The sequence below is a fragment of the Astatotilapia calliptera genome, chromosome 5 (genome assembly GCF_900246225.1).
Source record: "Astatotilapia calliptera chromosome 5, fAstCal1.2, whole genome shotgun sequence".
In the NCBI taxonomy this organism is placed as follows: domain Eukaryota; kingdom Metazoa; phylum Chordata; class Actinopteri; order Cichliformes; family Cichlidae; genus Astatotilapia; species Astatotilapia calliptera.
Window position 1 is genome coordinate 29953877 of NC_039306.1, and position 17921 is coordinate 29971797.

The window sequence follows — 17921 nt, forward strand, 5'->3', positions numbered from 1 at the left end:
GTTAACTTTTAGTACAATAACTTTAATTATTAACTTTCAGTTTTAAAGACTAAAAGTAAATTCTCCCTCTGTTCTTTGAGTGGAAAAGGTCTGTTTAAAGCAAATGGTATAACAAAATAAAATCTACAGTGCAGTTTACAAAAAATACAATCTTTAAATGTTTGGGAGTGCAGTCTTGGAAAAATGTCCTTTTCGGAGTGTGTATCACAAGTCTAGCTTCTTCATAAGCTGCATGAAGTCTTCCCTTTTCCAGCGTTTGGATTGGCATCATGTCTTTCGCCAAACAAATGGTGACATCGTTCCTGCGTTTGCTTTTCTTTCTTGTCATATGGAGTACAACTGGCGAGACTCGGCGATTCCATGATGAACTAGCTCACTTTGTTTTAGTTTTGTAGCATTAGCTGCAGAGCTTTCCTCCTTGGCTTTCAAACACTCCTGGTACAGACTCGGGTGCTGATGCTTGAGATGGTGAAATAAGTTAGATATTTCCCGTATTTCTATATTACTGACTTCTTGCGCTCCTTGCATGCTATCGTGTTCTGTATCTGTTCATTTGTATCCAAAATATTCCACACCAATGAAGTAGCTGCTCTTTTTGGGAACTAAACCTTCAGCAGTAATGTGGCATTCACCTTCACAACTTTAATAAGTTTGTGCTTCTTGACCCACTTAAGTGTAATCGGGTGACATGGTTATACCATGAAATTGACACTTTTTTTTTTTTTTTAATTTTTTCTTCTTCTCTGAGGCAACCCCCCCCCCCCCCCCCAATTCAGCTGTATTATTGTGAGTGATATGACATGGCCCACCCCTAGCTATGACACAACTCCACTTCTGATTACTCTGCACCAGGGCAACATTTGTCTGTGGTACTTGCAGACCCTTAGCTAACACGGTCTTTACTTTCAGGCTTGGCTAAATTGGCACAACTTTGTAGTTTATTAGTAACAGTGCTTTTAATTTCACTAAGCAGTCTGGCATAAATCGGAGTAGAATAAAACTCATCTTTGGATTAATGGCTGAACAAAGACATCCGAATTAAAAGAAACTAAATGAGCAAGATCTGAATCTGTTCTGAGACGGGCTTGGTCGCTGATTAAACTTCTCATGATTGGTACATGTGTGCCATTTTTGTCTTGTACTCTAGGAAATGTAGACATTCACATTGGTTAGATGGGCTAGAAGCTCTCAGATCTCCTTTTGCCTTAGACCTAAGGACAGTTTCTGTAAAAGAACCAGATTTAATTTGGCATTTGTTAATGACAATGTTGGGGTGTTAGCTCTTTAATTTTGAGAACTCTCTCTTTTAGGATTACGTTCCAGTCTTGGCTTGCACATTAAAGAAACTCAAAAGGCTATTTGGTTCTCTTGCATGTTTTAACATGCTAGTTGCTTCATATTGTCCAAAGCATGCGGCTTATAGTGGCAGTAGGAGGTGCTGTGCTGCTGTGTAATACATTATCTATTTGCAGCCTGCATGACATTCATTTGGGACAGACCTTTTTGTACTGAGTAATTTGTTTCTACTAAGAGAATAGACACAGGTGGACTGTTAAAGTTGTCATTTAAGACTAGTTTTCTGGACATTATCAATCTTGGCTGCTTGAGAGGACTCTGTTTTTGCTACTTATGCATTAAAACACACTTTCACATGTTTGCATATTAGTCCTCAGTGTGAGCAGACGGTTGTTTTTAATTCAGTGCTTCATTGTATCATTGTCTTGTTTATTTTGAAATTTAATACAGTTTTTATTTTCAGACTCTCACAAGCATAAAGACAAATATAAAGAGAAGGAACACAAACATAAGGACCACAAGAAGGATAAGGAGCGGGAGAAATCAAAATATGGAAACAGGTATAGTGTGTGTTTGTGCTTCGCTAGACATGCTTGATTGCTTTAAATAGTGGAAACTGAATGAGGTTAAATTAAGTTGTGAATTTCTAACACTATAGTGATCACAAGGATTCCTCTGATAAAAAGCACCGAGATAAGGAGAAGGAAAAGATGAAGCACAAAGATGGCAGCACAGACAAGTATAAGGAAAAGCACAAGGAGAAGAGGAAAGAAGAGAAGGTGACTTGCCAAGGAACTACATGATTGTAACATTTACAAATTAATTTTAGTGATGCTACATTAGGCAATTATGTTGTCTAAATCATACACTGGTATTATGGATTAAAATAGTTTTTTTTTTTTTTTTTTTTAAAGATGTGATAAATGGGAGGGGGAGAGCTGTGTGATATGACCAGAATTTCATTTCCTGTTAGTCATTTCTTATCCCACTAACAAAGTCACAATCACTATATGGAAAGAGTGCTGTTGCTCTTTAATATTTAAATTCAAAAACTAAAAACATATTGGACTTGTGTGGCGACATCCATAATGATAAATGCTAGATGACCCCCACACAGTCCCAAGGTTTCCCCAGAGCTTTCCTGATGTTTCCAGCTATCCTTACTGCTGGATGCTGAGTGTCCAGTCTCTGAAGTGCACCATTGAGCTCGTGCAGGGATACGTTGTTCAAGTCGTCCATACATCTGCTGTTGCAGCGTAGTATGCTACGTTGTGGATTTCCTCCACTACTTTGGCTCGACACTCGTAATATAAATGAGGCAGTTCAACTTAGGTGAAGTGTTTTCAGCGGGGCGTCGTGTACCTTAAATAGAGTGCTTTAAAGTCACAAAACCCTATAGATATGTTGTAATGGATGCTGTTATCTTCATGAGTCTTTCTATGGCATCCAATGCGAAAGCCTGTTCTAACATTAGACTTTGCTCTAGCTTGAGCACTTAAACTCCTTTTGCTTCTCATTCGTAAACTCTTTCCATATTCTTTCACGGGATTCTTGCATAGGTTTGTAAGAAGAGGTTTGTGTCTGTGGCAGGGACTGGTTTGCAGTATAACTGACATAACGTCATTATGGTATATTTCATATTGCACAGTCTTAATGGGGTTGTCTACTTAAAATAATAATGTATTGTATTGTCAAACTGCTCTTGATATCAGTGTTTATCTACTTAGATTTGGTGCTCTCAGATTAGTTTTGAACCCTGTAGAGAGGTTTTATAATGGAAGTATGAGTTTATAATTTTGCGTGTATGTGGGCATAGTTGTCATTTGCACTTCAGGCTCTTCTGTCTTACTGCCATTGTGTAAACATTTCAGATGAAGTCCTTTGATGAGAAAATAAAAAAGGAAAAGGAGAATGGCTTTGCCAGGTATGTCAGCACTATACTTTGCTCTTAAGTGCTGTCAGGATGCAGCATTCATATGAAGCTATCTAACTTCTGTTTTTAATGCGTTTTCTTTGGCAGCCCACCGTATATGAAGTCTGAGCCTGAGGATGATTTTTACCACTCTCCAAAACACGAGAGGTCTCTAAAAAGAGAACGAGATGTTGATGATAACGAGTAAGTTCTCTGTTCATAGACTGTAGTCTGTTTCACTAGGTTAGAGCATCTGTAGTCATCCATGCAAGTAAAGTTGTATCGCTGAGGCCTGATAACAAAGAGTGTTTTTGTTTCAGCGCTGAATTCAAACCTAAAAAAATAAAAACTGAAAATGACAAGAAGGCCAAGAAAAGGAAACAAGACGAGGTAAGTAAGAGACTTTAGTAGAGGGCAGAATTGTTTTGCTGCCATATCTTTTGTGTTAAATGTTAATCCCTACGTTGTCAGAAAGAACTAAATACTTTCACTTCCTTTTCCCAGGACATTAAGTCCAAAAAAACAAAACACAAAAAAGAAGTAACCGATGGAAAAAAGAAAGCAAAGAAAGAGCCTGAGGAGAAGTGGAAATGGTGAGTTAATTGGGTTAGCCAGCTGTACCAATCATACATGCTTATCAGTGTGGTGACAGGACAGCTGGATGTATTGTTGCTGGTTTTTTGTTTTTGTTATTTTCACTGTCATTATGTAAAAATGATTTATTTGCTTGATTCTAGGTGGGAAGAGGAGAGATACACAGATGGTGTCAAATGGAAGTTCCTTGAACACAAAGGGCCAGTGTTTGCACCAGCGTATGAACCTCTTCCTAGCCATGTCAAATTTTACTATGATGGTAAGGCTTTGCACAGTTCATCTTGTACGCTAGTGAAGGACTCTGAGGTGATTATAAATGTCTGACTTTTACATTTCAGGTAAACATATGAAGCTCAGCCCAGAAGCGGAGGAGGTAGCGACCTTCTTTGCCAAAATGCTGGATCATGAATATACCACCAAGGATATCTTCCGTAAAAATTTCTTTAAAGATTGGAGGAAGGTAAGCCTAAAATCTCTGCTCCTGTCAATAAAATAAAAAAATATATATATCAAAAAATCTGTTCTTTGATTTACTTTAGTTTTTTTCAAAATTTTCTGGACACAGGAAATGACTTCAGAAGAAAGGGCTAAGCTCACAGACCTGAAAAAGTGTGACTTCGGTGAAATGAGCAACTACTTCAAGGCACAATCTGAAGCAAGGAAAGCCATGTCTAAGGAGGAAAAACAAGTAAGCTGCTGCCTACGTGTAGTGGGGCACACAGCATATTAACCTTAAACCCTTACATTCATTGATTCCTGTAGAGGGCTCTAGAGTTTTCTGCCATGCTGGATGTCATGTACCTAATAACAAAAGTGTGTTTCAGTTCTCCTTGGCTTTAATTCTGTATTTCCCCACTGATATCACACACCTTGTAAAACTTGATCAGTTAGTCAGGAAGAAATTCATAATGTTAGGCTGTTGTGATTTGATTAAAATTGGCACTTAAATGGTTCCAGTGAACAGTGAGTACCTAAAGGACCTCTGCAAAATGAAGCTTTTTTATTTATTTTTTAATTTTTTTAATTTTTATGCCTTTTGTAGAAAATAAAGGAAGAGAATGAACGCATCTTGCAGCAATATGGCTTTTGCCTCATGGACAACCACAAGGAACGTATTGCTAACTTCCGCATTGAGCCCCCAGGCCTGTTTCGTGGTCGTGGAGACCATCCTAAAATGGGGATGCTCAAACGCCGAATCAGGCCCCAAGACATTATCATCAACTGCAGCAAGTGTGTAAAGTAGTTTTATTTTCTCCTCGTGCTGATTACCAGCTTTTAATGCAGAATGTGATAACTAAATATTCACTGTTCCATAATAGGGATTCCAAGGTTCCTGAGCCTCCTCCCGGCACCAAATGGAAAGAAGTTCGTCATGACAATAAGGTGACTTGGCTGGTGTCGTGGACAGAAAACATTCAAGGCTCCATCAAGTACATTATGCTGAACCCGAGCTCTCGAATCAAGGTAGGCACCATAGCTGGCACATGCACAACGACTTTTTTTGTCTCCAGTCAAAGTTGAAATGATGCTGTATGGTCCAGTGGTCTCCTTAAAACTTTCCTGACTCTTTTGTGTTGCTTGCTCCACTGGAATGTAAAAATTGAGACCTTTCAAGAGCAGATTTTATTATTTTATTTATTTTTTTTAAAAAGTGACACAACATACTCCTGTCCTGTGGAAAAACCTAATTTAATTGGCTGTCACATAAATCAAATTGGGCATGCTTGTTTATGTAGACCTTTGCCTAATTTGTTACTCCTGTCTCATCTTTTTGCCTGCAGGGAGAGAAGGATTGGCAGAAGTATGAAACGGCACGTCGACTGAAGAAATGTGTGGACCGCATCAGAGCCCAGTACCGCGAAGACTGGAAGTCCAAGGAGATGAGGATCAGACAGAGGGCTGTGGCTCTCTATTTCATTGATAAGGTGAGGTCCTGTTACTGCTATTTGCATTATCGAGTGGGTGCATTTTGAAGGTTTTATGGTGTAATGACTTCACATTGCATGTGAGGGTTGGTGCGTTCTTGAACACTACCTCATTTAAGGTACTGTCTTTGTCTGGTGTACACTAGCTGGCTCTGAGAGCGGGTAATGAGAAGGAAGAAGGAGAGACTGCAGACACTGTGGGCTGCTGCTCACTGAGAGTTGAACACATCAAACTCTATCCAGAGAACGAGGGTCAAGAGTACGTAGTTGAGTTTGATTTCCTGGGTAAAGACTCGATCCGCTACTACAACAGAGTCCCTGTGGAGAAGAGGGTGAGCACCATTCTTACTGAAATGCAGTACTTTTGTGTAAACTCTGCTTCTTTATTTATGTGTGATTTGCCTTTTCCAGGTATTTAAGAATCTACAGTTGTTTATGGAGAACAAAGAGCCTGATGATGACCTATTTGATCGGCTGAATGTAAGTAAAATATACCCAGTTAAAGAAAACAAATCCCCTTTAATTTATGACTTGAGAATTCACAACATAAATCCTTATTTGAAATGACTTTCATAGCACCGCCATCTGCCTTTTTAAAACTTGGTTTCTTAATTGCATGTCTTCCTCAGACATCAATCCTGAACAAGCACCTTCAGGAGCTGATGGATGGTCTGACAGCCAAAGTTTTCCGTACATACAACGCCTCTATCACCCTGCAGCAGCAGCTGAAGGAGCTCACGACTGGTGTGTTTCCACGTAAATTGTGTAGAAATAACAAGGGGAGACGGCAAACTGTGTTCTGGTTTTGTTGTTATTGGCAAGCTTTTTATGTAGGTTTGTCTGCTGTTGTATAGCTAACAGGGTGGTGATAACTTTATTTATTTATTTTGTTCATAATCTTAGCGGAGGAGAACATTCCGGCCAAAATCCTGTCCTATAACAGGGCCAACAGGGCAGTGGCCATTCTGTGTAACCATCAGAGGGCTCCACCGAAGACATTTGAGAAGTCTATGCAGAACTTGCAGTCAAAGGTAAAAACTTTTTTCATACTCCAGTGAACTGAAAATGGTCCTTTTTTTAAAATTATTATTTTATTTATTTTGTTTCCTTTTGCCAGTCCTGGTGTGGAGATTGCTCTGTTTAGTTTAGTTTTTATATTTGTTTTTTGACTTTTCACTCTAAACTCAACCAACAATGCTGCTAACATAAGAGGAGTTTCACACCACTTTACATAGAAATCAAAACTCTGAAGTCATTCAAATGCAGAGTATTGAGGAAATATGTTAACACGATTACAGAACCAAAAAGGTGGAACTGGGTAGTGAGGGCCTTGTGCACACATACTAAAGCAATTATGTAGTTTATCTCCTAAACAAAAAGGCAAGCATGTGGGCACATTTGGATTAGATGACTTACTAAATGGCTTTGCTGACAAGGTTGAAGCGTTTTTGTAAACAATAATTAAAGACCGCCTGACCAACATGCACTGCAGAACATTGTTCCATGAGTTTTGTCTCCTCTCTTTCCAACTTGAAGACAAAAAAAATTAACTTTGTCCGTCATCTAAATTGACTTTTAAAAATCCCTACAGCTGTGTTCTTTTATTTTTATGCATGACAGATTTACCCATGCTTGGAGATGTGTCCATCAAGCAGTGCTCTCCTGTTGTGCCATGCAGAGCACTCAAACTCCCTGACTCAGGCACTTTGGGTGTCATCCCTGCTAATTTAGGGGGGGGGGGGACCTCTAAATGATATTGCAGTATTCACAGTACAACTTGGGGTTATAGTACAGTTTTTCATTAGGCATTTGCTTCCTTGGGATTTATAGCCACTAGCCAGCTGACGGAGCTACACCATGTGAATCATGTTTCTTCTGATTTTTGGCCACCCTGTAGGGGTACACTAAACTATAGTCTCAAGTTAAAAACAATCTGAGCATGGAAGTGTCTAGACAGTAAAATGTAATCTCCAAAATATAAAAAGGTCCAGTTGATCAAAAATAAAATTGATCAAACTCATCTGAAATGATTACTGTCATCCTTAGATTGACGCTAAAAGGGACCAGCTTGCTGATGCCAAGAGAGAACTGAAGAGCGCCAAGGCAGACGCCAAAGTACGAAAAGATGAAAAATCCAAAAAGTAAGTAGTCAGAGGTTTTAATAAAGTGTTTTTTTTCTTTCTTTCTTTCTCTCCCCTCTTGTTGTGAATCTTGTTTACATGCTTGTATTGCATTGTCTGCTTTCTCTGTAGGGCAGTGGAGAGCAAGAAGAAAGCGGTACAGAGGATAGAAGAGCAACTGATGAAGCTGGAAGTGCAGGCAACTGATCGAGAAGAGAATAAACAGATTGCACTCGGTACTTCCAAACTCAACTATCTGGATCCTCGCATTTCTGTGGCTTGGTAAGAGATTATTAAATTTTCTACCTTATGGTCACAAAGTAAAGGTACTAAATGAACAAATTAATTTTGGTGGTCAAAGGTCACTGACAAGGCACCAACTCCAATTTAAGAGGTGTCCTGTTACTTTTTGTAGTAACATGTAGTATGAAAAGCACTACTGCAATAAAACCTGTCCTTTATTTTATGACATTGTGGTGTAGGTGTAAGAAGTGGGGCATTCCCGTGGAAAAGATCTACAACAAAACCCAGCGTGAGAAGTTTGCCTGGGCCATTGACATGGCAGAAGACGACTATGAATTTTAGTTTGTGGTTTTAACTATGATACTTTTTTTTTTTTTTTTTTTTTTTTTTTCCAAAAAAAAAAAAAATTGGATACTTGTTTTTTAGCTTTACTGAATTTTGCTCCGTGGCCAGACCTGACAAGGAATTTCAGAACTTTTGAGCGAAAAACAAAAAGGGCGACAAGATGAAATGATGTGAGGCCATTATGAAGGGTTAGGGGGGAGTTGTGGATAGTCTAAACATCTGATCTGAGATCGGGCAACAAGACTGAACTTTACCCACGACTAGGATTCAAGGCTTATTACTTGTAATTTAAAGACCCTTTTACCTTCTGTGATTGTCCACACTCTGGGACAAAAACCTGACAATGCCTGAACTTTGAACTCTGTGGTCCTTTTAGCTACTGTATCAAGCAAAAACAATGCTTTGTATCATTTTATTTTCTTTGTTCACTCACTTTGTATTTTAGCCATCCCATGTATTATTAATGAATTCTATATTTTGATAGACAAAGTAAAAAAATTGAATGAATTCCTTAACTACACCCACGCGCCTTTTGAGGAAATGAAAATGTGTGTTTGCGTGTGTGCGTGCGCGTGCTTGTGTGTGTTAGGGCTCAACCGTAGAAGCTGTCTGTTTGGGTGAATATTTTAAACTGGACTATGTTGAATTGTTGAGCATGGAAGGGGATGTCTGGGCAGGCAAAGGGGAAAATACTGCAACCATGTCAATATTTACTTAAACAAGCAGAATGTGAATATTTTGTTTTACAGCTTCTATCAGGGACTTTTTTTTTTTTCTCATTGTAAATGTGAACCAATCAATTTTATCCTTTTGTTGCTAGCACCCTCGGACTCTCTCGCTGCATAGCCCTGTCTACATCTGATTTTTAACTTAATTTAAACAATTGTTCCAAAAAACCTCCCATATCTGTTACTTGAAGATGCTATGATAATGTATAAAGTCAGAAAATGGAGAGCGTGTGTGTGTGTGTGTGTGTGTGTGTGTGTGTGTGAGGGATATCAACTTTTGCCAAAAAGGAAAAAAAACTTCACCAAACTGTTACAATTTTAGGCAGGTTTTTAATTGTGTAATGATTGAGTATTGTAACATTTAATGTGAATTCAGTTCATTTTACTCCACTCTGTTCCACTCTTATAGAAAAGTTGATGTAAGTAGCTGTAAAGTCAACATTTTATTCCTGTTTTACCTTTTTTGTCATAGCCTTTTGATCATGTTTTAAGCTCATTGTAGATTGAAAAATGATTAAAACATTACAGGTAACTCATTGGCTTTGTGTGTTTTCTCGTTCTGTCTCTTACGCCACTGAAATGGCAACACCACCTGAGTTCAATTGCCCCATCAGGCCAGGGTCTTTCTGTGTGTTTGCATGTTCTCCCCGTGTTTGTGTGGGTTCTCTCTGGGTACTCCGGCTTCCTCCCACATTCCAAAGACATGCAGTTAGTGGAGATGGGTTAAGTGGTAACTAAATTGCCTGTGAGTGCGACTGGTTGCCTGTCTCTAAGTGTAGCCCTGCAACAGACTAGTGACCTGTCCGGGGTGTACCCTGCCTCTCGCCCTAAGACAGCTGGGATGGGCTCCAGCCTTCCCCTGCAACCCTGACAAGGATAAACTAAAGACAGTGGCTGGATGGATGCATATATTTTCCCCCTCCCTGATCAGAGGCCCCCCCCCCCCCCCCCCCCCCCCCCAGCTTAACGGATGCCTGTTGGGTTTGGAGCTTTAGCCACCGTGGCTCTCTTGCCTGATTTACAGCATTCTTAAACACAACTTTATTTCCTGTAATGGGAGAGCAAGCATGAGCTCTAAATTTTATTCCTATATCCATGAACAGCCCTGAGAACTGAATCAACAGAGCTCTGAAATACTTTAAGCTGGAAAACAAGCTGGTGTTATTAAGTTCATGTGGGCAAAAAAAGGGTTACAAAAATAAAAACTGGAAGGCTTCCCCCTGAATGTGATGTAGGAGGACTACACTACAGATATAGAGATGTTTGGGTGTTGCCTGCCGCCCCCTTATCTCTGGCACAAACTGTATTGTCAGCTGCTCGCCAGCAGGTGAGGCTGTGTGCATTTCTCCAGTCCTAGCACATTGCATGCTGCTTGAACATTCATCACACTGAATAATTTGACTAACACCACATGATTCATATTCACCCCTAACACAAGGTGCCGAACAAAAGAGGTGGGGGGAAAAAAGGAGCCTGTTCTGCTTGGTGAGTATTCAGTTTATTCTGTAAAGATTCAGAAGTGTAGAAAGGATGATACAACAGTGCTTTATGATCAGACTATTTCATAAAAGTTTAAGTCATCATAACACCGTAAGTCCAGATTCCATTTATCTCAAACCAAAATAAATTTGTAACATTCGACACAAGTGCATACACTGCTGGTAGGAGATGAACCTCCAATTTCACTTTGGATGGTATAGCACCGTTCTTAGCTATTAGCAGCTTGACAAAGATGCAGCTTAGTAGGATTCATGTAGTGACTGTATGTTCATATAAACAAGAAAATTCAGAGGAGAGCAAAGATCTCCTCATTTGGCTCTCTAGCTAGCACAATATCTCACTCTGTCAGTGTCTAGGGATCAAATTGATAATTTTGCTTTAAACAACATTTTGCCAGTAACAATATTTGATACAATTACAGCTTAAAGTTAAACATCTCCAAGTGTACAGAAAGCAGCACAAGATTGTTTCACAGATATAGACCAACAGTGACCATCAATGCACTGGCATGTTTTATCTTTTTTTTTTTTTTAATCTTTTTTCTTCTTCTCTTCTGGACAGCACAGTAGCTGGAAAGCAAGGTGATGGACAGACAGGTCATATAAACACATGGACAGAGCTGAGTAAGGCAACGTTAGCGTGACAGGCTTCTCTCTGTTCAGTTTGCAGGGCAGTGTAGTGTATTGATCTTGACGGAGCAGTCAATACCTTTACTGTGGAGCAGTGTGATTCTTTTTTTTTTTTTTAGCATTGCTGTCTTCATTAGTGCATTGTATATAGTCTCTTGCGTGTAGCTGAACTGCAAAAGTGATCACCAACATTTATACAGATCTAAATAAAACATGTTTGATTGCATCTGGACTTACAGTGACTATAGAAGAGTAAATAGAATTGAAAAACCAAATAAAGGAGAAAAAAAGTAAAATTCAAGGCAGTGCTGAAGTACTGGTTGCTAAAAAAGTAAAAAATATCACAAAGCCAACAATAACATATCCTTGACACATCATTTGTTTGTCCAGTCAGTACAAACCCTCTTTTATAGTGCAGTTTCAATCATATATATATATTTCTCCCTCTGACCCCAGAACAATATCTCTCGGCCCTATCCTACCCTATCTTCGCTCATTCAAGTCAGTTTTCCAGTCAGTGTGCGTCTTTTCTCTTTCTTGTCTTTGATCCCTCGTACTGACCTCATTGTGCACCCTCCCCACACAACCACAAAGAAGCATGAAAGGCTTAAACATCACAGGACTCAAAGGTGAGAAGTTCTTTCTTTTGACGATGGCAGGAAGTGATGGCAGATGGAAGAAGAAGAAGAGGAGGAGGAGGCGGAGGAGGAGGAGAAGGAGGGGTGGGGGGTATTCACAGTTACAGTCAGAGTCCAACGGTCCAGCTACAATCACATCTGCTGTCATTATGAACACTCTTTTTTTCTCTTTTTTTTTTTTCTTTTGTGTTAAGACCACGGCCAGGGGAGCGAGCCAGCTTTTGAACATCATGGTCCTCTGGCGAGAGCAGGCCTGCTTCATCACACCTCCAGCATCTCCATCCTCAGGCGATCCCTGCTAAGCAGCACACGCAGACAGACAGGCAAACAAAACATACACAAACTGTGAGGATGCGATTGGATCATTCTGGTTGCATGGCACTGCTGCAGTGTGTTGTAAAATTGAAGGGCTTTTTTTGGGGTGGGGGGTAGCACAGTAAAAAGACGCCTGCGTATGGCTTGTCTTGCCTCTCGGAAATCTAACTCACCAAAGGCAATTGTCATGATTTATTCACATATGTTAGCATGCGCTCTCAATCTATAATTCAGCGGGCCAGACTCCTACTTATCTAAAAATAGCTTCTTAAACACAGACCTTTGATTGCCTGAATAAGCTACACAGCATGAGTACTTGTACCCGCTTCTCCTGCTTTCTTTTTACTGTACATCACGCAGCAGTCACTACAAACAACAAGCTGTCACCCTTTCATCACTCCACCTGCCTTACGTTGTTTTTGTTTTCTTGATTGATAAATAGCATCGAGCTTGTAAAATATCACAAGGCACTGTGAGTGAAATGTGTGTTTCAGTGGTGTGCAAAAAGGATTGCTGTGACTCAAATACCTGGCCTGATTGGAATCAGTCTGTTGTTCAATGAGTGACTGACTAGCCGCTGGCTGCTGGTGGTCCTCCGCTCGCTCTGACCAGAGATCCTGCAAAGCTCCCGGCTGCCCCAATTCGTCGCGCTGGCCTCGCTCGCCGCTCCCCTCGGATCCCATCAGGCCCATCAGCGGTGAGTATGAATCCTGCCACACAACCCGCTGACCTGAGTTCAGTCCTGCTTCTCCTTCAAGGTGCTTGTTCATGTCTTGCTCAGCAAGTTTCTTTTTGGCTGCCGGAGCGTCCTTGGGTGGCTCGAGCTCTGCATCTCTGCGACCCCTCGCATCCTCCGACTCCGCGGGCAGCCGCTGGTAATTCTCCAACCACTTCAGCTGCCCGTTCTTGTGGCTGTACCGGCTGTCGCTGAACCAGCGCACCACCTCTGACTTGGGAAGGCCCGTCTGGATGCTTAGCTCCTCGTACTGCTGGCTGCTGGGCCAGCGGGTGTTGGAGAAAACCTGCCGGAGGATGTGCAACTGCTGCGGGGTCTTGTGGCCCCAGGGGGGAGAAAAAGACGCCTGACAAGCCGACCCCTCCGCAGTTTCGGACTTGTGTTCTTGATGCGCATTCTCTGATGTAGCCTCTGGTTCAGTCATCTTCAGCCTCTTGAAGTTGATCTTGATGGGGTCAAGCTTGAGCTCGGGGCAGCTTTTGTCCCCGGCAAATGCGTCCTCCTCCTTAATGAGCTGCTGTAAGATTGACATGCCTTTGATGGGAAAGTCTTTGTTGCTTTTACCTTCTTCAATAATGGATGAGCTGCTTTTTGCAATGACAGTGGTGCTGGTGCTTTCCGTTGGGGATTTGCTGGCATGATTCAGGTTAGGGACACTGTCATTACAGGTAGTACTGGGATATTCACTGCTAATACTGCTGTTGTTGGTCACGTGGATGTAATTGTTTTGATCATCGTCGGGCTTCGAGGCGTGGGCTGGCTCTTGTGCACTGATGATGCTGCTGTCATGATTGTTACAAGTGATGTTAGATTTGCTGGTGTTGTCAATGGACTCTTCACACTTGTTACTGTTTGAACCTTCCGATCCGATTGGTAAACTGTTGCTTTTGACATTTGGTTTGCCGTTGGTGTCAGCAACACAGTGCTCATCATTATTGCTAATGTTGGCAGAGCAAGTGGCAATGCTGTTGATGCCGTTGGCTGGGCCGCTGTTGTGCACCGGTTTCCTGGTGAAACTGTCAACACCATTACTACTGCTGGAATAGCTGCTGATGCTGCTGCTACTGCTGCAACTGCTGCTGCTACTGCTGCTTCGAATGTTGCTGGTGCTACTGACGCAACCGCTGCTCCCCGCCATGTCCAGGCCGTTGCTCTTTTCCGGCTCCACAGTGGGTTCAGTATTCTTGGTCAGTACCTGTGTAGTTCTGACTACAGAGGGGAACTTTGGGGGGACAACCGGAGTAGAATACGAGACCCGGGTAATGTGGGGGTTGGTTGACATGCTGGCCTGTGTGGCTATGACTCCGACAGATCTGGCCTTTACACCACTGTATGGAACTTTGGCCATCTGAAAGTTTGGTCCTTTTGAGCCTGGATGGGCAGTTACAGTGTGGTGGGTTACGATGTGATTGACGTGCCGTGGTGTGGTCGGTTGCTTCTTGGGTGCTCCACCTTGGAACACGGTGTTGAACATCTTCCTTCTGGCCTCTTCGATCTCTTCAGGAGACCAGCTTATGCCCTGCTTGAGTCGTTGGGCAGTAAACCACAGTTTGATCTGCTCTTCGGGGAACTCTGACACCACTGTTAGGTAGCAGAGCTCTGCTTTGGTCGGGTAGGGAAACTTGCCAAAGGATGTCTTGAGAAAGCTGCTGGTGTCCATGGCGGCATCGTAGGTGGGGATGCTGCTGAGGGGGATCATTACCTTTGGAAGGTCTTTATTGGAATCAGAGGAGAGGGGAGAGTAAAGGGAGGGAGTGTGCTGGTGAAAGACTTGGTTGGACACTGTCGTCGCAATCACGTGAGTGACAGTGGTCCTCGGCATAGCTGGGGCACCAGAAATACTGAGAGCCCCGTTTTGGAGTTCAGGCACATTTGTCAGCATGCTGGGGTCTACATCCTTTCCAGTGTCAATCTTCCGTACCTCCACAGTGTGAGAAACCACAATCTTTTTGTGCTCCCCCTTGGCTTTCATCATCTTTGCAATTGGTGTTTTGGTGAGGGAGATCCCAGATTCTCTGTAGTCTTCTCCGCTGTCCGTGAAAAGGCTTTGCTCCACAGTCGTTACGCCATCCCTCTTGTTGACGGCTAGAGAGGCAGTAGCGAGGCCCTGCATTATCTTCGGGTGGGCCTTGGCGTTGTGCAGAGCGAGAGCCTCGAAGCGGACTACTGACACCCCGCAGTTCAGGCAGTAGAAGGTGGGCTGGGCCCTGAAGTCTAAGTGGCAGTTGTGCATGTGATCCAAAAAGTAGTTGAGATCTCTGGACTCGAAACGGCAAGTCAGACAGCTGTACGTGCCTCCTTTCTGCATCTCACTGCCACTTTCAGATTTGGAGGAGCTGTGAGAGAAATGCCCAGATTCTTCTCCAGAGATGCTGAGTATGCTATCTTCTGGGATTGTTGGTAGGAGTTCTGGTAGCGAGCCCAGTATGATTTCCTCACGCACATGTTTGGATTTGGATGGTATCATGCAGGGTACAGTGGATTTCCTCTTGCTGGCCATGGTGCAGCTTTGTGTAAATGGGAGCGTGAGTGATTGGTTGTCCGGTGTGATGAGAACAGAGGGCGGGTGGATAGTGGAGAGGGTTGAATGGAATTTAGTGTCATGGACCAGCCACTATGATATCACAGTGTTGCTTCATGCCTTCTGCCACTTTAGGACTCCTGCCACATGGACAAGTTTAACAGCTCCCGGGGGACCTGTGAGGAAAGAGTACAAAAGAAGAGAGAGGTGTGATTCGTTCATCTTTAAAAAGTGCAAAAAACAGCGAGTAAGAAGCAACGAGAGGAGGCAAAGCGGAGGAATATAATGTGAGATAATTACATTTATTCATTAAAATTGAATGTCATGCAAATCAAAGATAAAGACCTGACAAAGATGAAAAGCAGGTATATGGTCTATGCTTCCAAATGAAAAGAATGAAACATTTTTACATATTACAGTGAGCGCAGTGCGGAGGACGCTAACAGCTCCACACAGGGTAATACGTGTAGGTGGAAATTCAGTGTGATAAGTGTATTTATCAGCAATTACAGCACCAAAGTAAAAGAGTCAAGAGCTTTTTTTTTGTAAAATATTTTTTTTATTATGATCATAATCAAAGAGGAAGATCACCTTAAATTGCCGTACAGAACGAGGTAACATGAATCTCGCTCGCTAGGCAGATTGTTTAAAAGTGATCAGAGATCATGCACAAATTATTGGTTATTATTCATCTTTTAAAATGATTTTAGGCTGATTTCATAAATGCCGAAAAATATTTAGCATGAAATATATCAAGGCGAAAGGCATAGGAAATATGAGAAAGCATTCCATCAACGAGTATATTAATAGAATTTAGAGCTTCACTAACAGACAGTAAAACACACACACGCGCACTTTGAATACACGCAGTCAGAAATGACTAATCTCACTGATATTTGTTTTTTCCCCCCACAGCTGCCTTACGATCGTCCCTTCTTGTAGCTGATAACACTTCTGAAATGTATTTAGTAAAGCTTTGCCATATTGACAAAACATCATCAAAATGATGCTTGCTGGTAAAATAAAGATAAAGGTAGTGTGTTAACATAATGGTGCTGGGTTCCTTTCAGTCCTGAGATCTCCGTTTCCTGCATTCGGGAAAGGGTTAATATCATTAAATAAATATTGTCCCTGGTGATTTTCGCACCCGCTGAGCGAGCTGCACTCCACTGCAAATTGATAGTGCTCACTGTATCTAACCCCACAGACTCTTTCACATTGTCTCAGCAACCACAAATATGCAAAATATGCGCACAGATTTGTGTCTTACAGAAATATTCCCTTGTCATTGTGCGTGTGCGATTAGAAATGAGAATTCTTTTAAAAAGCTGATTTTTGATTTTAATTTTTTTTTTTTAAGGGGAGAGCCGCACTATATTTCGGCACTGTCACATGCGCAGGTCGTCCCGCCCTGTTCCTCTTTGGTTTGTTACTATACAGCAAACATATGAAGGTTAAATTCAGCGAACAATATTAGTCCACTCTTGGATGTGAGCCATTTGTTTTACATTGCACGTTACGGCGTACCTTCCGGGCATAATGTAATGTGGAAATGGAAATTAGGTGACTCGCGTGTCTGGTGTGTGTTGCAGCAGCCAGCTGACAACAGTACTGTTGAGGACTTGAAATATTCTCATAAGGTTACTACAAACAAAGCTAGATACAAGCTGGCGGCTCAATCCGTCTCATCCTGCATTTGTTCAGCCAGCAGCATGGCGATGCGTGCATGCATACAAACACGATACACACATCACTGAGTGCACAAATCCATTAGCAAAACACTTCCACAGGCTTTCCCTTTCTATTACACTCCAATTATATGGATGGATATGGATTGTCACTTCAGTCTTCAACATTTCCCCTCTTCCTTCTTCGCGTTTTTATAAAACGTGCCTGTTCTCTCGCAAATATTTAACAAAGTTTGTAGGACAAGATGACAGACACACTGCAGTCCGCATTTGCAGTAGAGAGGTTTTGAGAGTCATTTTACCAGCCGTAAGTGCTAAACACAAAAAAAAAACCCAATGAAAAAATATCAAAGTAGAGGCGCAGCTCCGCAGCCTCTGCCCTCTGAATGAACTTCTGACACACGCGCAGAGCCTCTGTATTTCACTCCTGTCTTCTTTTCTGAGACTGGAGAGGCACTGATGTGTGATATGCTGCTGAAAACGGGTCTCATCCAATCACCATCTTTCTATATCACTTAAGCTTTACCTTCTACCACAGGCTTATCGCCCTGCGAACGACATCAGCCGCATTAATTTCCCCCTAAACCTGCTTTCCTTTCAAATCCGGCATACCTCAAGCACGGCGTGCTGCCGTTTGCTGCTTACAAAGGAAATCGTTTCACATACTTCCAGCACATATTTTTTTGGCACGCTGCGCTCGCGCTAACTGAAGAGCACTTTCACAGACTTTT

At 41.9% G+C, this 17921-nt stretch overlaps 2 protein-coding genes across 6 annotated transcripts in view; one reads left to right on the forward strand and one right to left on the reverse strand.

Annotated features, from left to right (window-relative positions):
* Nucleotides 1–9695, forward strand: part of top1a (DNA topoisomerase Ia) — an 11467-nt gene extending 1772 nt beyond the window's left edge. Inside the window, exons 3-21 of the mRNA XM_026168795.1 lie at nt 1760–1856; nt 1955–2075; nt 3168–3220; nt 3317–3412; nt 3529–3598; nt 3713–3801; nt 3946–4061; nt 4141–4262; nt 4368–4490; nt 4845–5032; nt 5122–5266; nt 5584–5727; nt 5874–6059; nt 6139–6207; nt 6357–6471; nt 6631–6758; nt 7774–7868; nt 7980–8129; nt 8330–9695. Coding sequence (XP_026024580.1) covers nt 1760–1856; nt 1955–2075; nt 3168–3220; nt 3317–3412; nt 3529–3598; nt 3713–3801; nt 3946–4061; nt 4141–4262; nt 4368–4490; nt 4845–5032; nt 5122–5266; nt 5584–5727; nt 5874–6059; nt 6139–6207; nt 6357–6471; nt 6631–6758; nt 7774–7868; nt 7980–8129; nt 8330–8432 — 2210 coding nt within the window. The 3' untranslated portion in view covers nt 8433–9695. The remainder of the gene's footprint in view (nt 1–1759; nt 1857–1954; nt 2076–3167; nt 3221–3316; nt 3413–3528; nt 3599–3712; nt 3802–3945; nt 4062–4140; nt 4263–4367; nt 4491–4844; nt 5033–5121; nt 5267–5583; nt 5728–5873; nt 6060–6138; nt 6208–6356; nt 6472–6630; nt 6759–7773; nt 7869–7979; nt 8130–8329) is intronic.
* Nucleotides 9696–10642: 947 nt separating this feature from the next.
* Nucleotides 10643–17921, reverse strand: part of zhx3a (zinc fingers and homeoboxes 3a) — a 41641-nt gene continuing 34362 nt past the window's right edge. For 4 of the 5 annotated variants that reach the window (XM_026168799.1, XM_026168796.1, XM_026168797.1 and 1 more), the window contains exons 2-3: nt 12774–15678; nt 10643–12228 (exon numbers count right to left, since the gene is read on the reverse strand). In XM_026168799.1, the coding sequence (XP_026024584.1) occupies nt 12192–12228; nt 12774–15481 (2745 nt within the window). In that variant the 5' untranslated portion in view covers nt 15482–15678 and the 3' untranslated portion in view covers nt 10643–12191. The remainder of the gene's footprint in view (nt 12229–12773; nt 15679–17921) is intronic. The other variant, XM_026168800.1, reaches the window with a different exon arrangement.